We start from the raw sequence: 22,359 nt of genomic DNA, 5'->3' as shown, positions 1-22,359 counted from the left end.
ACTAATTAAGTGAGTTGTGGTTTATATCAGTGTTTTGATCGATTAGTACATGAAAATCTCTTTCTAAATGGGGGAATGTTGTATGGTCCTATAATCGAAAAAAAAAAAAATTATACAGGCAATCGTGAATTAAATAATCTGATTTGGTATCAAAGTATGGGGGAAACAGTGTGCTTTCTATCTAGTGGTGGTGAATAGGAATGTAAAATGTATATGTTAATCTATCTCTGTTGATTGAGTATTTGTGGATGATTAAATTTTTTTTCTTCTTCGTTTTTCAAAATTTGTTGATTTCAGAATTTATTTTTTTTTATTTTTTTTTTTTAAAAAAATTTTGACTTCTCTTTATTTGCGTTGTTTTATAATTTTGTTGGACTTTGGTTGATATAAACTATAACTATAGTTCATACAGCAGGAGTAGAATAGCAAATGTGTATATAGAAATAGTAAATAAGTTTGTTTAACCGAGCTAGAGGGCCACTACTTAATATAATTATAAGTGTTTCTTACTGATATCGGATGGGTGTCAGCTAGCCGCCCGCTAACAAATTTTTGTCATTTGGGTTATTGCTCATTACCTACGCACTCACGCAATACCATCATCTTTGCCTGGGACGCTATCGCTTTACTCCAGCTGTTTTGGCCCAATTTTGCACGAAGGTGTCCTTCTGATTAACACTCTATGCGACGTAAGTTCAGCCAGCTGAGTGCTCCTCAGAATGTGGTGTCGTAAAGCAAAGCAATCGTCGTGAATTTTAAACTGCGCTGTTGCTCTAAATGGAGTAACATTTCACAACGCTTGTTGATGAATATATATGGGCTAGCACCCTATTTCTTCACTAGATTTGTCTTACACTGACAAAGTTTGTCCAGTGGCAGTATCTTAAGTTAATAGCTTCTACACCACTCACTACAGCAACTTCCGACTGTCCCTACCATCGAAACGCCGCAGCAGAGAATCATATTCTTTTCAATCTACTCCTCCCAATCCTCAAATCTGCGCAAGAAAATAAAAACAAAACCAAATTTGTCAGAAACCTCAGTTCAAACTTGCTTTACACCTGGTTCAACCTGCTATTCTTAGCACTCAAACTCGACTATGGATTGGCTACTGGAACTACCCAGCGATTTGCAGCATCAAATTACTACAATCACGCAGCAAAATCCTCAATCTCAACAGGTATTTTCAGAATTATACACCTTTTTAACTGACAACAAACGGAGGAAAACTGATGCTGCTGCAGAGAATAATGGCAATGGTACTGGCGGATATGAAGAATTGACACCATCCTCCTCAGTTCATCCGGAATCCGTCATATTTGAAATTCAACAAGTGTCGTTTTCGTCACCGATTCGTAAACGAATGAATCTTACTTTCCATTTAATTGAACAGAATGGTCAGGCATTGCCAGTGATGTCCATAGTTAATCCAGCTAATGATTCTCCGGAGTTGTCCTTTATTAATCTAAAACATGCTATCAAATTGTGTCTTATATTGCCAATATTGGGCAATTCAACAAACTCGCAAAAGAAGGGTATTGCATTGCTATGTTTTTGGATTCATGATCTGTACTATAATGATTCTAATGTGTCGAAAGATCCAATCATTTGCCAGTTGAATTTAGATATGATTAAGAAACAAATGATTAAAAATGGTAAATTACCAGCCGATATTGAAAGCCAATTTGACTTGTCCACCTACAAGAACGATGTTGTGTTGAATCCAATACAGGAAAGAATCATTGATTATTTTAGACGCCAGTTTCAATTAATTGGAATCAATTTGGTCAATTACTTACCTTGTCCCACTATATTCAAAAATAAATATATCGTAAATGAGGATACCGCAGTGGCATTAACTGGTGAGAGAAGTATCAATCCTACTATTATAATGGTTGAATGTCACAAGGGAGCAAGAGATGGCAACTTGATCTTGTTGGAACAAAATGAATATAATCCTGCTTATCTCATTTTTGCATTTAAAAAGCCAATCTTAGTGTTTAAGTTGTCAAGGGTGTTACGCGCCAGTTACACAAGTATAACTAAGCATACATTCAGTTTGAATGTTGATGTTCTCAACGACAGGGATGAGGAAAGACAGCTTGAGTTTAGTATGGTTGATCAAGCTTATTTCCAAATCATTGATAATTTCATAAGACTTCATGGGATCAGCGACGACTCGTTTAATGATAGCAACAAAGAAAAAGAAACAGGTAAACCTAGTACAGGTGGTGGTGCTTCTGGAGATGCAAATGCTGTTACTGGCTCTGCTGCTGCTGGTGACGACGACGATGATGACGAGGAGGACGCAGACTTCGAAGGTAATGAAGAAGGCAGTGATGTTGCAGAAGAATATGATAGTGCTGCAGAAAGTGCTGGTGAAGATACACCAGACCACGAGGGAGATGGCAAAAGTGATGATGTATTTACTAAATCGAAAGAAGAATAACTGTATATCTACAATTGTTGCAGTATTTTACTATATCCAAAAAAACGTACATGTATTGAACGACGCATTTACTTATAAGGCTGGCTGTATTTATCAAACAATCTAAAGAATCTGCCTTTATCCTTAGCAGTAAACAACCTACTCTCTTGCTCTTCGAAATTTACCAAATCCAGCTTTCTTTCTCTTTGTTCTCTCAAGGCAGTCAATCTTCTACTCAACAATTCCCTATTGGTATTGATCTGTGGATCCAATATAAAGTAGTAAAGTGAACCGGTGATTGACATTGCTGCTCCATAGCCAATCAACTTTTGTGATAATTTAGGTGGTGAACCACTGAGTCCGGTTTGGAAAAGCCTTATTGCTGCACCTGAAGCTAAACTAAATACAAATCCTCCTGCAGTTGGCATTATTGTTTGATGTGAGTGGGATGCTATGTAGTTGTGATTGTTACTGAAAAGAATTGGTAATTTTTTCTATTGCAAATCTCATTGGTTTAATTTTTCTTCATTTTTTTTCCTCCCGTTTTGGTGGACAACTACTAAAGAAGAATCAACGTTTGGATAATAAATTTAGCAACGTACATAGATGTGTCTACTTGGATGTAGCGTGTGTGGTGCTACTTAGATGATGAATGAGTCTACGAAGCTGATAGATCCTGGTTCTACGAAGCGATGGTTTTACAGAGGATTGACAATGAAGAGCCAAGTGTATCATGCCATGAATTTCAACCTAAAAGGGTTGAGAAGTGGACACAGATGGAAGATGCGACTCTCTCTATATCTCTTCATTTACTCACTCTTTGCTTGTAGATGGATAGTAGAGTTCCTCTCCGTACGATTGCCTAATTTGGAAGGTAAACTTTGACTGAATCACCCTCATAATTTGAAATGTGTATAGAGACATGTGTATCTAAACCTCATCTCAGGAGAGGCATAGTGATCCCACCCAAGGGCTAAACGACTAATTAAACTGGGCTGAGAACCATCAACTTGTAATCGCCAGCGGGAATGAAATTAAGCGCTACCTCGCGATTTTGAAAAATTGTGGCTTTATGGTCAAATTCCCCAAAGTCCAATTGCACCACAACACAATCTAAACCGCGTATCGACATGACCATGATAAACTTCCTCAAAGGACATCCTACTAGAACTATTATACCAGTTAAGGAGATAGCAAATGCATATAGTAAAGTGTTGCTTGACAGTGACTATCTTTCATATGATAGTGATCCAAATAATCAACATCCACTAGCATACGGCACTGATCCTGGTAATTTGGATGTCAGAACTACTATTTCCAACTGGGTAAATGACAAATACCAAATTCAATCAACAAGTGCTGACTTGATAAATTTGACGGCAGGAGCGTCTTACGGGGTCGCCAACATCTTGGCATCAACAACAACACCCCAGCTAACAAAAAAGGCCTTTGTCGTTACACCAACATATTTCTTGATCAACAGTGTTTTCGTTGATGCAGGTTTGGGAGATGATTTAATAGCCATAAATGAAACTTCGTCAAGTGAGTATGATATCGACTTGGAGAAACTTGAATCTGAATTGCAAAAATTTGGCAAAACTGGAGTTGATACAATCTTGAAAGATCCCAGAGGCGAACGCAAAATCTACCAATTCGTAATGTATCTTGTTCCAACATTTTCAAATCCCGGTGGCATGACATATTCGTTAAAGACTAGAGAGAAGTTGTTACAACTAGCAAGAAAATATGACATGCTACTCATTAGCGACGATGTTTATGAGTTTTTAAACTATGCCTCAACAACAACAATTCCACCACCAATACTGAAGATAAACCAAATTGATCAAAAGACGGTGTCAAACAAGTACGGAAACTCAATTTCTAATGCTACATTCTCCAAAATTATTGCGCCAGGGTTGAGAGTTGGTTGGCAAGAATCCGCGACACCAGCATTAGTCCACCAATTGAGTGTCACTGGTGCTAATAAATCTGGTGGTACACCATCACAATTATCGACTTTAGTCGTTGCTAATTTAATTGAATCGGGAAAATTGGATACAATCATTCTCAATTTTAAATCAGTTTATGCGGAGAGGGCCCAAGTTTTGAAAAAGAGTATCAAAAAATATTTACCTGCCAACACTCAAGTTGATGGAGGCGATGGTGGATATTTCCTTTGGATTAAATTACCCAAGGAAATTGATAATCATGCAGTGATTGAACAATTGGCCCAAAAGGGTGTTGTGATTCCCAGTGGGGAAGGGTTTGAAGTTTTGGGGTCAAATAATAAACAAAGATGGGGCGATCATTGTGTTAGATTGAGTATCAGCTATTTGACCACCGAGGAAATTGAACAGGGGGTGAAGATATGGGGTGAAACTATTGTAGAGTTGGGTAACAAGTGAAATTCAGGGATGAAAATTCCACCATGACAAACAGTAGCAGAGATAGTAAGTATTTAAGTATTGGTAGTTGCTAACACCATCACCTAGCTTATAAACAAGAAAATATTATGGCTGAACAAAGAACAGAACTGTAATCATTCTTCTTCAATCGAATACATCATTCATTCTAGCTATTTGAAAAGTTAGTATTGTACTAAATGATAACACATTTCTTTTTAAGACAAAAACATCAGCGTAGATCTTGGTGTATATTGTTTGTTGTAATCTCATGAGTAATCGAGGTTTAGGCGAAAACTTTATCATCAGGGTTTTTGTAAAAAGAAAAAAGAAAAGAAAATCACACATATAAGGTGTAGAACATACCATTTATGGAGCCATTGAATGTTGGATAAAAAGAAGAGTTGGGTAAGTGAAGAAAAATTTTCGTTCTTTTGTTTTTTTTTTGAATGAATGTTTTACTGTGTCGCAAAAATTCAAGTGACTATTTTAGAAACTCACGACAATGTTTGTCCAAGATGATTGTATATGAAGAGTTACAGAATGCAGGCCCATCAAGGAAGTTGAGATTACTTTGGTTGCTTGCTAAGTTTATCAAATAGAAGAAGGTGATATCAAATGGGTAGTCAGCCCAACTTAGCTATTCCATCTTCCTTTGGAATCTACTACTAATCAATGGAAAGTAATGCAAGTAACCATGGGATAAGGCTGGTTTTGCTATCTGAAGTTCTACATAGTGAGGTAGTAGTAATCATGAACTCTCAATTTTCCCCACCAAAATGATTGAATCCTCAACCTAAATATATTTTTTCTTCATATCAAACTTTTGAAACAATTTTTTTGCATCACTTTTGCAACCAAATTCACTCAACCCACCACCACCACCACCAACTATGGTTCGTGATTGGGCAATTACTTACAGAAATTTACAGTTCTCGGGACTTTCAGCACTCTCATACATCTTTGACTTTACATTCTATTCAACAATCCTAATAATTTCAGCAGTATTAGGAAGAATACTCCCCCCTAGGTATCATGAGTTTCTGTTGTTTGACATCAATTTACGCTACACATTCTTACCACAAGCAACAGTGCCCGTTTGGTTATTAATCCTCATTTCTGCAGGGATCCCTTTACTTCAGTTTTTGCTATTTGCCATCTTTTTCCAAACACTATCCATCAAACGTCGGTTATGGGATTTTTTTGCTGGTTGTTTATGTCTTCTTGGTGCACAAGCAACTCAAGTATGGGCAGTAGCTTTATTGAAGAATATTACCGGGCTTCCTCGACCGGATATGATTGAGCGATGTGAGCCCATGATTCAAAATATTGCCATTACACAATTATCCAATGTCGCCATATGCACTCAACCTAATTGGAATGCAGTTATGGAAGGCTTTCGATCATTCCCCAGCGGACATGCATCAACGGTATTTTGCGGCATGATTATCACTTCACTAAACCTTGCAGCAAAGTTGCAAACTTTTGATAGGAGAAATAATTCATTCAAGGTGTTTTTAACTATATCGCCATTATTGGGTGCTGCATTCGTGGCGGGAACTCGAGTCAGCGATAATCGGCATTTCTTGCGTGATGTTATTGCGGGATCAATATTGGGTGCATTTGTAGGCGCATCGTTTTATCATCAGTACCATCCAAGTGTTTTTCAATTGGCTAGTAGAGGGGGAGCATTCCCACCAAGGAGGTTTGGTGTTTCGAGATTTTTCAGAAATGTGGGAGGGTTCTGGCGAATGGATGATGGTGGGTCCTTTGAGGAGGGAGATATTACACGCACAATTGAGAATGAGGATGTTGAAAGACGAATTCAGGAAAGCGGACAGGGTGAAAACGTTAAAGTGAAGACACTAGCGGATAATATCAAGTTTGTAAATATGCTTTAAGTACATTCATTATAAGTCTCTATGGTTTCATCTCTCCTACAAGATCTTTCTTGTTCTCCTCCTTGCTTGTTTGATCTTATCTGTGGTCTGTTCAACTTCTTCATTAAATTTATCCAACATTGCATTCTGCTCTTCGACTTCAGTACTAATTGTCTCCCCTATTTGCCTCTGTCGAGCAATAATCATACGCAATTGTTCCAACTCCTGATCCTGTGTCTGGTGTATTTGCACCTGGTGTTGTAAAAGCTCCTTGTTATTCAATGGTAGAGTCTCCTCGGTCTCTTTGGCATCCTTACCACCTTTGCCACCACCACCCAATACTCGCGAAAATGATTGGACATCCAGCTGTTGTGGTTGAATCAACATTTCATCAATTTTCGATTGGAGTTGACTAATCATATCGCGACGTCTTTGCGATTCGACCTTGTCTTCAGTAGCACTCGATGTGATTAGATCAGTGATTGAAGGTTGAATAGATTTTCTAATTTGTTCCTTTAATTTGATTACATTTGATCCATACGTTTTGGATAGCTCAAAAAGTTCACTTTTTACCTTACGATACAATTCATGCCAGTTCTCGTTATTCACCTGAGGTCGGTCTTGAAATTTGAAGTTTTTGGGCAATTGTAAAAAACTTATAAATTCACATTCATTCTGCAACGCGCGATCACTAATCATGGCATTGAGGAACTCGGTTAGACCTCGTTTACGCTCTTCAATCACGTTGTATTTGTTTAACCAATTGATTCGCTTTCCGGGTAAGGCATAGGGGAAATCTTTATGGCCAATGCCCAAGTCATGACATAATGTGTCAACTAGTTGTTCAAAGTCTGAGTACCGTTTCTTTATCGAGTATGAGCGGAGCGGTAGTTTGATGTCAATCTGGTAGTATGTAGAGCCATCTATGTCAATTTCTGTGGGTATGGCTATTGACATTGGAGAGATAAAGTGTGTTCATATAAAGTGTGTCGTATAAAGTGCGTGTGTTATTTTTCTGTCTTCTTTGACTTGGCGCGAATTTAGTGGTGGTTAAAAAGCGGTTTTACCAGAATAGGTCAAGATTGTGGCGACACAGGGTTGGCAATTTCTTAACTCCAGTTTGGTCACTAAATGGATCAATTACCCATTGTAGACCAAAGACCAATTGTATCTTCTTATAGACGTTGTAAGTACTTATTCTACGTATTAAACCCTTTTGCGATTCTTGTCACATTCTCCACGCACACAAAGCAATTCTCAGTCATCGAATTTCTCTTAGATTGCTGCGAATTGTATTAGAACCTCACTACTGCAGACACCTGTACAAACGCACCAGTACCATGTCAAAATACCAGGCAGTCGACCAGTCCGACTCAAATAGTGAGCGCATTGGCATATCTGAGGAAAACGGTGAGCACGGAAATGATCACGAACGCTTGCATCGAGAAACACCTGAACCAGTCAGAGAAAACCGGGTGCCAGCTAATGATCGACTTTCCTCATCTGACATTGAAACGCAACCATTATTGGATCCAGATGATCCAATTGTATCACCTTTGAACTTGGATCGGATCAAATTACTCAAATACATCCAATTAGTTTTAATATTTGTCAACCTAGTGTTATTCTTTGTCTTGTTATTCAGCGACTTTTTCCCCATACCGGGATTCAATAATAGAGGAAAATCATTTTTACAGATTGACTTGGTATTGATATGTTTATTGATTAATGGATTGAACCATGTGTCGTTTGTCGTGCCCGCATATTATGACCGTATTGGTGGGTACATTGTCCTGGGATTGTTGATCATTGATTTGATTTTGGTTCTCGCCATCCCGGAACCAAGAAAAGAGCAAGGAATATTGGGCAGTGTATTGATCTTGTGGACAGCTCTCACGTCATTGCTTAATTCGCTTATTGATTACTGGGTTGAGGAAGGCAAGCATTATCAGGAGATTAGATACACCGGAAGGATCGAGAAGCGTAAAACTGTCCGCGAATTACTTGTCATTTTCATCAAAACTGTGTTTGAGCTATTCATATTGTGGGTCATTTGGTGTGTTAGTTTGACTATATGGTTACATTGCTTCGATACGCATGAGAAGCCATGGGGTCAATTGGTACCAGTGAATAATAACCAATTTAGAGTGCATTTGGCTTGCTTTGGAGACGTACACAACAAAGACTCCAAACAACCAATTATTTTAGTTGAAGGGGGTCAGATGACTTCGAGCGAAGTGTTTCAAGAATGGATTGAAGAGTTGCATCATTTAGACAAAGTTGAGAGATATTGTATTTGGGATAGACCTGGGTACGGTTTTTCCGACTCAGCTCCTCCACCGCAAAGTATAGGAATAATTGTTGATTACTTATCTGAAGCATTGGAGTCTCAAGGAATTGAAGGTCCATTTGCAGTTGTTGGGTTTGACATTGGTGGATTATACGCTCGAATGTTTGCTAGTAGGCATCGTGCTAAAATCCACCTGGTCCTCTTTGTTGACGCTTGGCCGGCTGACTTGTTGAAGAAATGGCCGTTTAGCGGATCAGGAAAGAAGAACGAGTCAACCAAAGTGTTTAAACATTCGTTGGAGGTAATGGACAACATCACCGGTATCAAGTTATGGTTGAAGGGTTTCATTTCGCCGTTGGGTATCATCCCTAGTTTTCATTGGTTCTTCCACCCAATGAAGTTTTCGAGCAAGAGTCGCGTTTTTGGTAGGGACATGTACTACCAGTCAAAATACATTCGTGCTAGATGTCAGGAACAACTAGTATCGGGCATCTTGTCATACAATGAAATTAGAGAAGCTGATATAAATGAGTTGCAAGTTGGCGTCATCTCGTCTGACTTTATGATTAAGAAATCTTTAAATTGGGGCAAATGGCAACGTGAGTTGACCAAGTTGAGTTCGAGAACTGCTGAATGGGTCATTGCTGAAAACAGTGATCATTTTATTTGGCGCAGTTCAAAGGGAAGAAAAGAGTTGCAGCAATTGTTGTTGCGTTTGATTGGTGAGCAAGAATATTAGTACAATCTGTAATATATATAAGAGTGTTTTTAGGTGTTTGTATAAAGAGCTATGGTGTGTAGTGTAGTGTAGTGTGTGGTGTGGGTTTACCCCCACTGTTCGTGCAACTTGAAACAATTTTCTTCAATTTCCCATCAAACAATAAGCTCACCTTTTTTTTCTTTAATTAAATTTTATTTCCTAAACTGTACTACAAGGCCAGAAAGATATAATAACCAAACTGATTTAATAAAAGACATACAATAGAAAAATAGAAAAAATATCAACCACCATCACCAACAACAACATTGGAAGGATCATCATTACCATAGAGAATAGTTGTTGGACGTATATCTAAACCTACATTATCATATTCAGTCAGGAAAAAAAATTAAAAAAAAGACACAAGCTTTGCTATCATGCCCGAGAGCTCATCAATCTTGACGAGAGAACACATCACTCAACCGCTTAGATTGTTATCAGCCAATAAATCAAACTCATCACATAACTTAAACTCATCCTCAGGGTCAAGTAGTCCGCCATCACCAGCATTAGTGTCGACTGATCCAAATCCAAGTCTTGCTTCACAGCAGTTGCATCGTCCGACACCACAACAAATTCAGCAACTGGAATACTTGCAACAACAGCAACAGAAACAGCAACAGAAACAGCAACAGAAACAGCAACAGAAACAGCACCAGCAACAGCAAACAGCACCAGCAACCCTGATACAACAACAGCCACAAGTGCGGCAGCAATCGGTTAATACCGCACAACTGCTGCAGCTGACACAACAACAACCTCCTCCTCCTCCTCCTCAGCGACAACGAGCACGACTGCAGCACCAACCGCTGGTTTCAAGAAGACCTTCATTTGGCTTGCATTTCTTGAGCAGTTTTAGTTTGAGGTCGCCACCACAATCTGATGCAACTGGTTCGCATCAAACACCGCAACAATCTACTCCTCAGCAACAGCAACAGCAACAGCAGCAGCAACATTCATCATCAATAGCCCCAACAACAATGTCGCCAGCGCAACAGCAGCTGCTGCAGCCACCCAATCGCCACCTACTGAACTCTCACGCACAGAACTCGACCCTTCAATTAATGTCAAACAGTCCTACCTTGGGTAATTTGAACAACTATGTTGACGAAGAGACGAATGAGGCCAATGTTACTGCATTTCACGATACACTTGAAGAACCGCCTGAAACCACAGCTGGGACTTCTGATGTCAATTCAAGGCCGCAACCACAGCCGACTGCTACAGCTGTGTCGTCATCATCGTTGGGCCTTGTGTCCAGTGAACCAAACTCATCCTCAGCCCAAGACACAAAGCAAGGGTCAGACGAGGGTAAAGATAAAGATGGATCTTTTTCAGTGCGTTTGACACCATTGATTGATCACTCTTCATCCTCTAGTGGGTTATACTTTTCACCAATTATACGTAAAATCAAGCCTGGATCGAAACTTAGTATTGGTCGGTATACAGAAAAAAATAAAGCGGCAGCACATGCGGCACAGGGCTCATCAGCACCGATTGTTTTCAAATCAAAGGTGGTTTCACGTACACATGCATTATTGGATTGTAATGAGGATGGACAATGGTTTCTCAAGGATTGTAAATCGTCACTGGGTACGTTTCTAAACCATATTAGACTTTCACCTGCGTCACAGGAAAGTTCATTGATGCCAGTGATTGATGGCGATATAATTCAATTGGGGATGGATTATCGAGGCGGGACAGAAGAAGTGTATCGATGTGTCAAGATGAGATGCGAGTTTAACAAGAGCTGGCAACGCAAAGTGAATCAATTCAACTTAGAAATTCACAAGAAATTTAGAAATTTGAGTATAAGTGATCCAAATATATTGGCCAATGGTGGAGACAAAAATGGATCTCAATCAACTACTTCAGATAATAATAATAATAATAGTGAATGTGCCATTTGCTTGATGAAGGTTGAACCGTGTCAAGCGTTGTTTATTAGTCCTTGTTCACATGCGTGGCACTATAAATGTATCAGACCCATCATCATCAAAAGCTATCCCCAGTTTTATTGTCCCAATTGTAGGACAATGTGTGATTTGGAAACGGATTTGGAAGATGACGATGATGATGATGATTGAGAGGAACAGTTGAAGTTGAAGATGCATTATGGTTAGAGGAGCTTTGGTTTTCGAAGAGGAGGTGTGAGGTTTGTGTATTTAGATTTCAATCACTATGTTGTTTTGATTTAATTCGCGTAGTAAGGAGTTATATCTCGTAGATAAACCAAATGCTTTATACAAAGTTGGATTCTATTAGAGTCGTTTTGACTCGTTCTCTTCTATGGGGTTGCACGTGGGGTGTTTCCTACTATACCTTTCCCAATTGAGATATTATCTTGACTATTCTGGTAATGTCAACGGTTATTTTTTATTATTTTTCTATTTTTTCTCCTTCAGGAAATAATCCCTTTAGTCGAGCGTACCTTTTTCTGGGCGTACTACTGTATATCAAAATTTATTATTTTGCCTCTTTGCAAGGGGACCATTTTATCAACAGAGAAAAAGAGATAATAAAAACCATAACCATTTAACCTCTAATCACAAACTAGATTCAAACAAATAGTTGTTGTTCAATCTACATTCCACAACCAGTGTTAATATTCAGCTGTACTAATTATTATAAAATTTTATTAAGAACTATAAAAAATACACGATGTTGTTTTTTTGTTTGTAGTTTCTCTAATAAACTTACAATAACAAAGCAGCAGCACCAACCAAAGCAGCACCAACTTGCAATTTACCAGCACCGGCTTCGAATGAAGAGACAGCTGGAGCAGATGATGATTCAGCAGCAACAGTTGATTTAGATTCAGAAGCAACAGATGAAGCTGGAGCAGATGAAGCAGCAGCGGATGAAGCTGGAGCAGATGAGGCAGCAGCGGATGAAGCTGGAGCAGATGAAGCTGGAGCAGAAGTCAATGGACAGTAGGTGGTGTAGACAGTGTCAACGTCAGTGACAGTGGTCAAACCGGTGGTGACTGGGACTTCAGTACATTTGTTTTCTGAACATGAAGTGATGGTAACAACGGTGGTAGCAATGTCAGTGACAGTGGAGTTGTATGAAGCAACAGCTGAACCGGCAACGGCAGACAAGATAGCGACTTTTGAGTATTGCATTTCGGATATGATAATAATTTGTTGGATTAAGCGAGTGTAAGGTTTAATGAAGAGAGAAAAGAAGAAAAAAAAGAGGGCAAAAAAATCTTAGCAGGGGAGGGATCTGGAGCTTAATTTATAATTGAGAAAAAATTTTCTCTGTAAGTGGCAGTGGCAATAATAAAAGGTTAGTCAATTTGGTAACAAAAGCAAAAAGCAAAAAATAATAAGAATATACTGCTGCTGTATCTATCTATCTCTCAAAAAGCATCACCCATAAGGCAAAAATGGTTTTGTTTATTTTGTTTGACGCCTGATTTGGTTTTGAGTTTTTACCTTTTTCGAGATTTTGTGTTATAATTTCGTTTCTCTTCTATTGTTCTATATTTGGTAATCGCACTACCTGCGTGGGTAAGTGGGTTGATTAAAAGAATTCTATTCCTATTGTGTGTGTAAAATAACAAAAGAAAAAAATATATATTTTTTATTTGTAAAAAGGTAGTGCGATATGGCGAATTATATCCATTTTGGGAAATTCAAATACCGCATTGGGTAGGCGCAGCTTGGTTTAAAAATAGAAATAGCAACAACAAAAGAAAACAAAAGAAAACAGAATATATACAGCAATAGAAAAAAGAAAAAAGAAAAAGAAACTAAACAATAAAATTTTAGTCTCGTGCTTACAAAATGATTTTTTTTTTTCGTAATGGGTTGTGTAATCTTCTATTACCACCGCTCCCTCTCTCTCGTCTCCTATTCTTTCGATACTCAAAGAGGGAGCCTATCTGTCTTCCCCATTATCAAACGGAGTGATTGTCTTTCTACAGAGCGTACAAAATGAATAGTTGCTATTTTCCCCCATTCCTACTCTCTCTCAGCCTAATTATTGAGGCTTTTTCACTTTGTATCGCCCCCTGTCGGCGCTATACAAAAAATAAATAATATGTTCCTTTTTTTTCCTTTTACTAATGGGAACAATTCCATTCGAGGACGTCCAGTTTTTCCATAATTTTTTCGAATAGAAAAAAGTTCTTGGCTGGTTGTCACGGTGCTTTCTTTGAAAAAGGGAAACGTTAAAAAGCTACTCGCGGCAGTCATAAAACAAAATATAAGAACATGGGTTAGGAAACGTTTGTTACCTGAGTCGGGTGTCGTGGGTCTAAAAAGTGAAACCAAAAGGTTAATTAGAGTTCGGTCGGACCGCTCCGTTTCTTTTTTTTGCATTGTCTGACGACTCTCATACAAAACAAACAAAACAAACAAAACAAACAAAACAAATGAAGCAAACAAATAAACAAATAGAGCAACACAACAAAATATTTTGACAGACTAGGTAGGAGGGTAGTTACTACCATTAGCAACTATGCTTCCCTATTAGTCATACGCTTTACTTCTTTTAGACATTACCTTCTAATTGCAGTAATTTACCTTCTATGCCTCGAGAATCGTTTTATGCCTTACTTCTTGTTTTGAAGTTACTGCATAACTACGTTAAAACACCTCCTTACTGCATCTTGCTGGACAGGGGTGCGCTTTACGCACATCTGCCTTGCCTCCCCCTCTCTGTCTCTGTCTCTGTCTCTACTCTTAAGCATGTGATACGGATTAATTGCCAAGAGTGTGTGTTATCTCCGAGCAATGTGTAAACCTGTATATAACTATTTTTCTCTTTTGGTTTTGTGATTTTGTTTTCTTAATTTTATGTTGTTTATTTTTTTTTCTTGGCCGACATTGGCTAAAAAGAGAATTAAAATTTTTGACCAGCGGTTACCGCCTATTTGGTTATTTTGATTCTGGCTCAACATTTTGCTAACCCTTAAAGACAAAGAAAGAAGCAAGAGACAAACAAGCACTACGAATACAAAAAATTAGACGAAATCAGAAGGCCAAGCCAGGTTAAAAAAGGGGGGGAGGTCAAAAGCATGAATCTCACCTGAAGTTCTTGGCAACTGGTTGCAACCTGGTAGTTATTCCGCGATAAGATCAAGGCTAAAAGCCCAGTGGCTTTTCTTGCTAAACTAAACGAAATAAAGGGAAGACGTAAGGTACCAAAACAGGAGATAAGGCCCAGGTCAGACATACGAAACAAAACGAAATTAAAAAATATTTCAAATACTTTGCTTAATTAGGCAAATACCAGTAAAGAACTGCTTGCTCTGTAGTCTCTTCTCTTATCTTTCTTCTTTATATTCTCTTACTTTGGAAACAAACACGCACACACACACTCTCTCTCTCTCTCTCAGGCTCATGCCCATGTGGGATAATCTCTTTGCTTAATGCGGTAATTTCGTTAAAGAAACAAACAAATTTTCAAAAACAATGTTGATCAAGATATTACGAAAAGCTGGCTTAAAGGAGAGGAGAATTGTTTTTTCTCTCTCTTTGTTCTTAATTCAATTGTTTTTTTATGACAATGGAGGAGAGAAGAGCGGAACAAGAAAGCGAATAGATTGCGAGAGTAAGTGCAATATTTCTCTCTCAAGCCGTGCATCTGTCTCTTTCCCTCTCTCTCTTCCTCTTCAACAAACATGACATGATAAACTAAAGTACAAAAGAACATTTATTTGTTTTCTTTTTCTCTTGTTTTGTTCCGGTTGTTAATTAGACCACAGACACGATGACGATTTCTTTATATTCTCCTCACCACTTTCCTTTCCCCCTTACTTAAGGCTACAAGAGATCACGTAATGCTTTGGAGCCGTACATCTTCCTCTTCTCCTTTTCCAAGACGACATAGCAACAGCAGGGTTAGTCTAACCAAAGGTTGAAATTATTAACCCAAAAAAATAGAAAAGAAAAAGCGCGTTATTGTGTCACGATTGGTTTCTTTTTAGTTGTGTGTTGTTACTTGATTGGATCAAAATATAAACAATCACGCATTCGACCAATAAAAGCTATGTGTATATGGAAAAATGAGAGAGAGAAACTGATGATGGAAGTTGACTCTTGAATGGGTGTAGCTGTCGCTCGTTACTAAGTTATTCAATCCGAAGTGATTTGAAAGAATTATATGCACAGCGTGTTGTAACAACACAAAGTTATGTGTAATATTGTTTTTGCGAGACTTGTGACGTTGATGACGTTGTCGGGAGTTGTGGTTGTAGTTGTAGTTGTACAATAACCTTGGAAAAGCAACGCACTCGCGCGATAGTAGCATATAGAGTCCCGAACGTTTGTGGAACATTGGCAAAAAACCTCTTCTTTATTGCTCCTCTTTCCATCGCGATCTCGCAATGCATCCGTCTTTCTCTATTAAAAACCACGCTTATGTTAAAATTATTGGTGTATTCCTAGCATGTCTCTCGCGTTTATTGTGTCTTTAGTACACGGTTTGTGGCTCTGCAACAGTCTTACATATTAGATACCTGGTCATGTGGTTTTGTTGTAGTATGCACCACTTACTGTTTTGCCATTTTGCTGTTGGGGGGAGGGGGGGGGGGGAGTGGAGGAGAAGATTGTTCTACATACTTTTGGAGTCTTGCTTAGTAGCCATGACAATATTTCGAAATCACTTCACTGATCACTTGGTTGCCATCCAGACTCACTTGGGCTTGAGTGCATTATCTTGTAAGTAGATCTAAACTGTTCCAGAACTTTTTTTTTTGCATAGCTCGATCTTCACTGTAATCATTTTCAAAGGAGCCGAGTTTTGCAACCAAACTGAGTGGTGGGTTATATCTTTGTAGAAAAACGAGAAAAGGAGAAACAATTATGCTACATTTGCAAGTAAAGTGCAACAACTATGATAACTTCCTCTTATGATCTTATTTGGGAGTGTTACATAAGACTCACTGTTTCGATGAATATTTTTTTTGCATCAAATTTGATGTAAATTTGAATCTCTCTTTTGTCTTGAACCAACTATTCATTTGCAATTAATGTTTCTGAACAAATTATGAAAATTTTTTTTAAAAAACTGATAAGACTAAACCAATGCTGTCTGATGAATATTTAAAACTCAGTTAATACAATGGCATGCATAATCTTCCTAGGAAAAATCGTGGTAGCTAGATAATCTCAATTTTAAAATTTTATGCCTATGATGTACCAGAAGAATCGTGTCGTATCGCAAAATTTCAACACACGACACTTTTCAAGTCTATTGCCGAGGAACAAAAGCATCAATTACGTAAGCATATATTCGCTACCAGTAACGTCACCACTAAATCTTGTAAGTCCTATCAACATAAATAACTCTAAAACCAATCACAAAGAAAGGTACATTACTTCAATAACTGTGTTTATTGATGGTTATTATAATGAGTTGAAAAACTAAAAGACTTCTTAAGTTAGGGCACTAGCTACAACCTTTGTAGAGAATATTTCGGGAGAAACTAAAAAGTTGAGTATACACCAAATTGGCCAACAAAAAGTAGCTGAATATAGTGTCAAGAAGACCACGAATGAAACGAGTCAAGAAAAGTTATAATCTATTAAAAGTTGAAAAAAAAAATATACCTAACTAATGTACAAAAATCTGATGCTCCTCTTCAGTTCTTATTATTAATTCTTCTTCCTCCGTCACCACGCGTCCCAATTACCAACATTCGTATCCACCATCTACCACTAGATTGTGACCGGTAGTATACGATGATGCGGAATCGGAGGCCAAGTACAAGATTGATCCAACGAATTCTTTTGGCTCAGCCATACGCTTCATTGGAATCTTGCTCTCCCATTCAGCCTTCATATCGGCATGACCAGCAATGACATTCCTCGTCAATGGAGTCAAGATGTAACCGGGACTCAAGGTGTTGACTCTGATATTGTATTTAGCCCATTCACAAGCCAAGGAACGAACTAGATGTATGACACCAGCTTTTGACATATTGTACATACATTGTGGTTGAGGATCATTGACAATTGTACCCGACATCGATCCCACAAGAATAATAGAACCCTTCTTGTTGGCAGCAATCAAAGGTCTGGCAAATGATTGTGAAACGTAGAAAGCACCCAATCCATTAACCTTCATTATCGATTCAGCATTCTTGGCTGGGTATTCTTCAGCAGGGAAATTTTCAGCATATCCAGCTGAATTAATCAATAAATCGGAAATCTTGCCGTGATGTTCATTGATGGCCTTAAAAGTCAATTCAACTGATTCAGCATCACCAATGTTACATGACCAAGCAGAAACTTGACCAATAGGAGATTCATTTTTACCCTTCATTTGTTCTTCTCCCCAAAGCAAAATCTCCTTAGCTGCTTGTTGGGTTCTTTCCAAATTGACATCAATAAGAGCAATATCGGCACCTTGTGCTAACAAAGCTCTAGCGACAATAGCGGCCAATCCACCGGAACCACCAGTCAAGATGGCCAATCTCCCATCCAATCTGAATGATGGGACAATATTTTCGTATGCGTAGTATGATGATAAATCCATGATTGTGAGTAAAAACGATTGATTAAGAGTGGTTGTTATTTGTTGTTTGATAAGAGGTAGAAGAAGGAGAAGAAAGGAGGAAGGATATTGATAAGGATGGGGAATATTGAAAGATATTTATATGATTTTAGATCATCCACACTTTATTAGAAAAGGGAATGTCATTAAATTTTTTTTTGTTGATAAAATAAAAATAAAAATAAAAATAAAATATAAAATTTGAATTTCTTTTTTTTTTTTATTTATTTGAAGCCAGTAGTAGAGGACATCTAAAACAAAATAGACAAATACAACAACAGGGGGTGTATCTTTTCTTTTTTTTTTTTTATTTTTGTTTTATTTTATTTATTTACTAATCAACTAGGCACGTTGGTATTACGTACAAATATATTACACCCCCTTAGGACATACTACACTCTATACACACCATAGGACAAGATATATAGATAGATAGATAGATAAGTCGAGAGATAAAACCCTGGCCCAGATAGAGCAATAAAGCAATAAAGTAAGTGTATTCATAATTCTATTAATAGTAGAATAATAAAGCAAAGAAAAAAAATAGATAAATAAAATAGGAAGTCAACTCTGCCCACCCCGCCTCTACTAGTTGATCATTTTTACCCCATATAATCGGACTCTGAGGAAGTACAGTAAAATAAAGTAAAATGATAGTGGTTAGTACCCAATGGGAACATTTTTTGTTCAGTTGTATGTGCTGGCAAGTATTGTAATTCGGAGAGATTATAGTTTTTTTACTTCTTTCTTCCTTCTTTCTTTATGTCAAAATGCATAAACACGTTTTGTGTGATCAAACAAATGTATGGCATTTGGTCGGTGGAACTGTAAAACTGCTTTGGTTATATGCAGGAAACATTCCTCCGATGTTAAAAGTATACCCACAGACAGGGACAGAGGCGGGTCTATTTCAATTTCTCTCCCTATCCCTTTTCTTCCAACCTTCCCTGCCTCGTAACCCCTTGAAAAAGAGTTATCTTCCATTACCACAGTGTTTTGACGAATATGTTTACACCACTTCTTTGTAATCACCGATAGCCGATGTATTCTTTACAAAGAGGTTTTGAATTGATAAGCTATTCTTAAATTTGGACATAAATCCTTTATTGTTGTTTAGCCACAGTATCGTGTAGATCGTGTAGCAGTTTTCATTTTAGGAACTATATACTTATGCAATGCCACATATACACATGGAGTATGTATAGGAAGGTAGGTGAAAGGGGGTGTTAAATCCTCCTATAGCCTCTTTTTACACAGGTGTTATCGCTAAAAGATTATGTGGTGTCGCGAAATCTGTCAAGAGCTTTATGCGACAAGCCACTACATACACATCATTTCTCCATCTCTGTTATATTTCTGTTATTTTTGATCTCGTTTAATCGTGCCTATCTCCTTCAAATTAGTGCACTTTTCGCTATAGATTTAGTAACTGTTCACTAAGCTTTGTGGAATATAGTATACGTTGTTCCATGTTCTTATGAGCCAATCTCATCCTCGTGGCTATGACTTTAACCTAAGCTTGTGCTGTATTGTTTCTTTTTTTTTTATATACAGTTTGTCTCCCTTATTAGCTGAGTTTTCGTCAATCTTCACACATGCATACGTAATATACATACATACATACATACATACATACTGCAATATTACTCACTATTACAACAGTTTAGTCGTTTCGTGTCATTTCAACCGCTTTGTTGATTGACTAAATTCTTATTGTTGTTTGTGCAACAGTTTTCTTCTTTTTTTTTCAGATCTTTGTGAAACAAAGTTCACGTGCTCGTTTCTTTTTTCTTTTTCTTTTTCTCTTCCCCCTTTTGGAACAATGAGATGAGATCAAATTCTGAAACATTTCTTTTCAACAATGATATCATAATACATATAATATAATACTGCATATATTTTACATAGGACAACAAAAAATATATGGATTACTATGACGTCTACATCTCTTTTCTCTTCTTCTAATTACGTACTATTTTTCGGGTATCTATCGTTCGTAAATCTAGAAAAGGGGTGCCATCAGATCGAATAACTCAACTCGTAAATGCAATGTGAGATAGTCACTGCAAGCATCCTGTTTCAAGAGTCATAGCGAAGGAAATCCTTTAGGTTGAATCATATGCTCACACTTTCTGATGATGACATCACTCCTTTTTTACTTCATTGGCTTAGTCTAACCTTTACTCACACAATAGCCTCCATAACTGCAGTGAAGTTCATAATACGATTCTAGTCTCTAAATCAATTGTTAAGCTTTGGCAATCTCAAATTGTGCAAATATACCGTGAACAAGCAAACACACAGCACGTTTCCGCTATAGAAGGTGAGATCCGTACAGTTGCACCAAAATTGAACCAATTAATGATACAGTGCAGACAACATTTGCGCTATTTTGTATTACATCTCTACAAAGGGGGAAGGGGGCGCGGTTAATTGAGAAAATTTGATTACGAATACTCGATATATTTCCTATATTTAGAACCAAAAATCAACAATATTAGTATCGTCAGTACGTTTGACTGGCGCAATACCAATATGCTTGGTTTCCAAATCCTTGACAAAATAAACTTCTCTAAGGATTGGAAGTCCAAGTCCTTGAGCACCTGCATTATCTGGCGCTTTATAGATATGCCCAGCGCACACAGAGTAATTTGGATATGGTTTGTAAAAGAAACTTGAGTATGGGACGGTGATGTTGATTGGTCCAAGATCAAATGTGAAGCTCTCAGTTGTATTCAAAACTCGATCACAATCAAACCAGCCTTGGGAATCAATACCCAATTCTTTGTATATTCCATCAACAATCAGGCTCTCCAATGCAACCCAAGCATTACCAGTATCAAATCCAACTTTTTTCGTAAATGGGAAAACTTTACCACTTGCAGTAATTACTGATGTCGCATTAATGTTTTGCTCTGCATCGAAAAGAACCAATTCACCCTCATACTTGGCCCTATCGATACCACCCAAAAGTAATGTACCTTGATCTTTTTCTGATCCCAAATAAATTGAGTAGCCGGCACGGTTTGTCAACCCAGCATGCTTGGCTGCAAAAACATAGTTTGAGTTAGCATCTCCACCATCACCAACACCAAAGACTCCAATATCACCCGAACTTTCATAACTGACATCAAATTCAAAGCCAGGAATTTTTTTACCATTATCAAAGTAGAGATCGTCATTGGCCTTGAAACTCTTTGTAGTTGCACCACTATAAGTCAGATCAGACCCTTTAGTCAAGTTTTTGAACGTGGAGGAATTTTCTGGATGGAAAACTGCATCTGGTGCGCATGTCTTTTTTAAACAAGTTGCACCAGGAACAGGAACGTTCAAACGATAACTGCCTGTATCAACTGTAACTCTAACAGGTTCTTGCGAGGAACCTAATTTTAACTTTGTAAACCATCTTGCCCCAGTGTCAGAGAACCATTGCAGTTCGGAAGTGGTTCTCTTATCATGTAAATTAAATTCAGCACTTTCAAGCTCATGAACAATAAATTTGTCGTGTTTCTTTTCAATGGGAGTACCATTGGTAACAGCAGCAAGTAATGTAACCAACACTGTAGTCTTGAGTAAAGGTAACATTATTGTGGATGTGTTGCTTTGAATGTAAAATGGATGATAATTGAATTGACAAAGAAGTACAGAAATTGGTCTATTTATAGTTCATTCCTGCAACTGTCAATAGCGTATTCTGTAGTTGCTCAAGGGGGGGTTAAACCGTGAAGCAGAAGTAACATGTGGATTATGTGGTGGTCACCAATTCTTGCTCTCTCAACGGGTCATAACCGTTATTGTTGTTGGATACGCTATGCCATTGGCACCAATGCATCCTTCCGTCACCCCATTGCTGATTATAAGGTGGGTAAAGTGGGGTAAACTAGTTGAGGTAGTTGAAATGTATAATGATTCTCATAACCACTTGATGGGGGACACTTTGTTTTAGTCCACCATGCTTTGCAATGACGTAATGTCCCTCATTTGTACCTTGGTTTGTATACTATTTGTTTATTCATTGGTCATTGGAGACACACACGGAAGATTTCCATTGTTCGGTGCGTCCATCACATTTGCAGTGCGATTGGTCTCAT

At 37.9% G+C, this 22,359-nt stretch overlaps 10 protein-coding genes across 10 annotated transcripts; 5 read left to right on the top strand and 5 right to left on the bottom strand. All coding sequences in view use genetic code 12, as the record gives it.

The window, feature by feature from the left end:
- Positions 1 to 1,099: 1,099 nt before the first annotated feature.
- CANMA_002300 (uncharacterized protein) lies at positions 1,100 to 2,449 on the top strand (the record flags this gene model as incomplete). Its single annotated transcript, XM_051814354.1, has 1 exon — positions 1,100 to 2,449. The coding sequence occupies one exon, from the start codon at positions 1,100 to 1,102 to the stop codon at positions 2,447 to 2,449; it is 1,350 nt and encodes a 449-aa protein (XP_051672085.1).
- A 68-nt stretch (positions 2,450 to 2,517) lies between these two features.
- CANMA_002299 (uncharacterized protein) lies at positions 2,518 to 2,856 on the bottom strand (the record flags this gene model as incomplete). Its single annotated transcript, XM_051814353.1, has 1 exon — positions 2,518 to 2,856. One exon carries the CDS (start codon positions 2,854 to 2,856, stop codon positions 2,518 to 2,520), a length of 339 nt encoding a protein of 112 aa, XP_051672084.1.
- Positions 2,857 to 3,558: 702 nt separating this feature from the next.
- CANMA_002298 (2-aminoadipate transaminase) lies at positions 3,559 to 4,833 on the top strand (the record flags this gene model as incomplete). Its single annotated transcript, XM_051814352.1, has 1 exon — positions 3,559 to 4,833. The coding sequence occupies one exon, from the start codon at positions 3,559 to 3,561 to the stop codon at positions 4,831 to 4,833; it is 1,275 nt and encodes a 424-aa protein (XP_051672083.1).
- Positions 4,834 to 5,723: 890 nt separating this feature from the next.
- CANMA_002297 (uncharacterized protein) lies at positions 5,724 to 6,731 on the top strand (the record flags this gene model as incomplete). The annotated part of the gene is made up of 1 exon (XM_051814351.1): positions 5,724 to 6,731. One exon carries the CDS (start codon positions 5,724 to 5,726, stop codon positions 6,729 to 6,731), a length of 1,008 nt encoding a protein of 335 aa, XP_051672082.1.
- Positions 6,732 to 6,767: 36 nt separating this feature from the next.
- On the bottom strand, positions 6,768 to 7,667 carry CANMA_002296 (uncharacterized protein; the record flags this gene model as incomplete). Its single annotated transcript, XM_051814348.1, has 1 exon — positions 6,768 to 7,667. The coding sequence occupies one exon, from the start codon at positions 7,665 to 7,667 to the stop codon at positions 6,768 to 6,770; it is 900 nt and encodes a 299-aa protein (XP_051672081.1).
- A 383-nt stretch (positions 7,668 to 8,050) lies between these two features.
- On the top strand, positions 8,051 to 9,739 carry CANMA_002295 (uncharacterized protein; the record flags this gene model as incomplete). Its single annotated transcript, XM_051814347.1, has 1 exon — positions 8,051 to 9,739. The coding sequence occupies one exon, from the start codon at positions 8,051 to 8,053 to the stop codon at positions 9,737 to 9,739; it is 1,689 nt and encodes a 562-aa protein (XP_051672080.1).
- Positions 9,740 to 10,137: 398 nt separating this feature from the next.
- Positions 10,138 to 11,847, top strand: CANMA_002294 (ubiquitin-conjugating protein; the record flags this gene model as incomplete). The annotated part of the gene is made up of 1 exon (XM_051814346.1): positions 10,138 to 11,847. The coding sequence occupies one exon, from the start codon at positions 10,138 to 10,140 to the stop codon at positions 11,845 to 11,847; it is 1,710 nt and encodes a 569-aa protein (XP_051672079.1).
- A 609-nt stretch (positions 11,848 to 12,456) lies between these two features.
- CANMA_002293 (uncharacterized protein) lies at positions 12,457 to 12,885 on the bottom strand (the record flags this gene model as incomplete). Its single annotated transcript, XM_051814345.1, has 1 exon — positions 12,457 to 12,885. The coding sequence occupies one exon, from the start codon at positions 12,883 to 12,885 to the stop codon at positions 12,457 to 12,459; it is 429 nt and encodes a 142-aa protein (XP_051672078.1).
- A 4,516-nt stretch (positions 12,886 to 17,401) lies between these two features.
- On the bottom strand, positions 17,402 to 18,250 carry ARD (Ardp; the record flags this gene model as incomplete). Its single annotated transcript, XM_051814344.1, has 1 exon — positions 17,402 to 18,250. The coding sequence occupies one exon, from the start codon at positions 18,248 to 18,250 to the stop codon at positions 17,402 to 17,404; it is 849 nt and encodes a 282-aa protein (XP_051672077.1).
- Positions 18,251 to 20,743: 2,493 nt separating this feature from the next.
- Positions 20,744 to 21,853, bottom strand: CANMA_002291 (uncharacterized protein; the record flags this gene model as incomplete). The annotated part of the gene is made up of 1 exon (XM_051814343.1): positions 20,744 to 21,853. The coding sequence occupies one exon, from the start codon at positions 21,851 to 21,853 to the stop codon at positions 20,744 to 20,746; it is 1,110 nt and encodes a 369-aa protein (XP_051672076.1).
- Positions 21,854 to 22,359: the final 506 nt, after the last annotated feature.

Source organism: Candida margitis (genome assembly GCF_024628925.1).
Source record: "Candida margitis strain CBS 14175 chromosome Unknown scaffold12, whole genome shotgun sequence".
In the NCBI taxonomy this organism is placed as follows: Eukaryota; Fungi; Ascomycota; class Pichiomycetes; order Serinales; family Debaryomycetaceae; genus Lodderomyces; species Lodderomyces margitis.
This window is presented reverse-complemented; position numbering and strand designations above follow the sequence as displayed.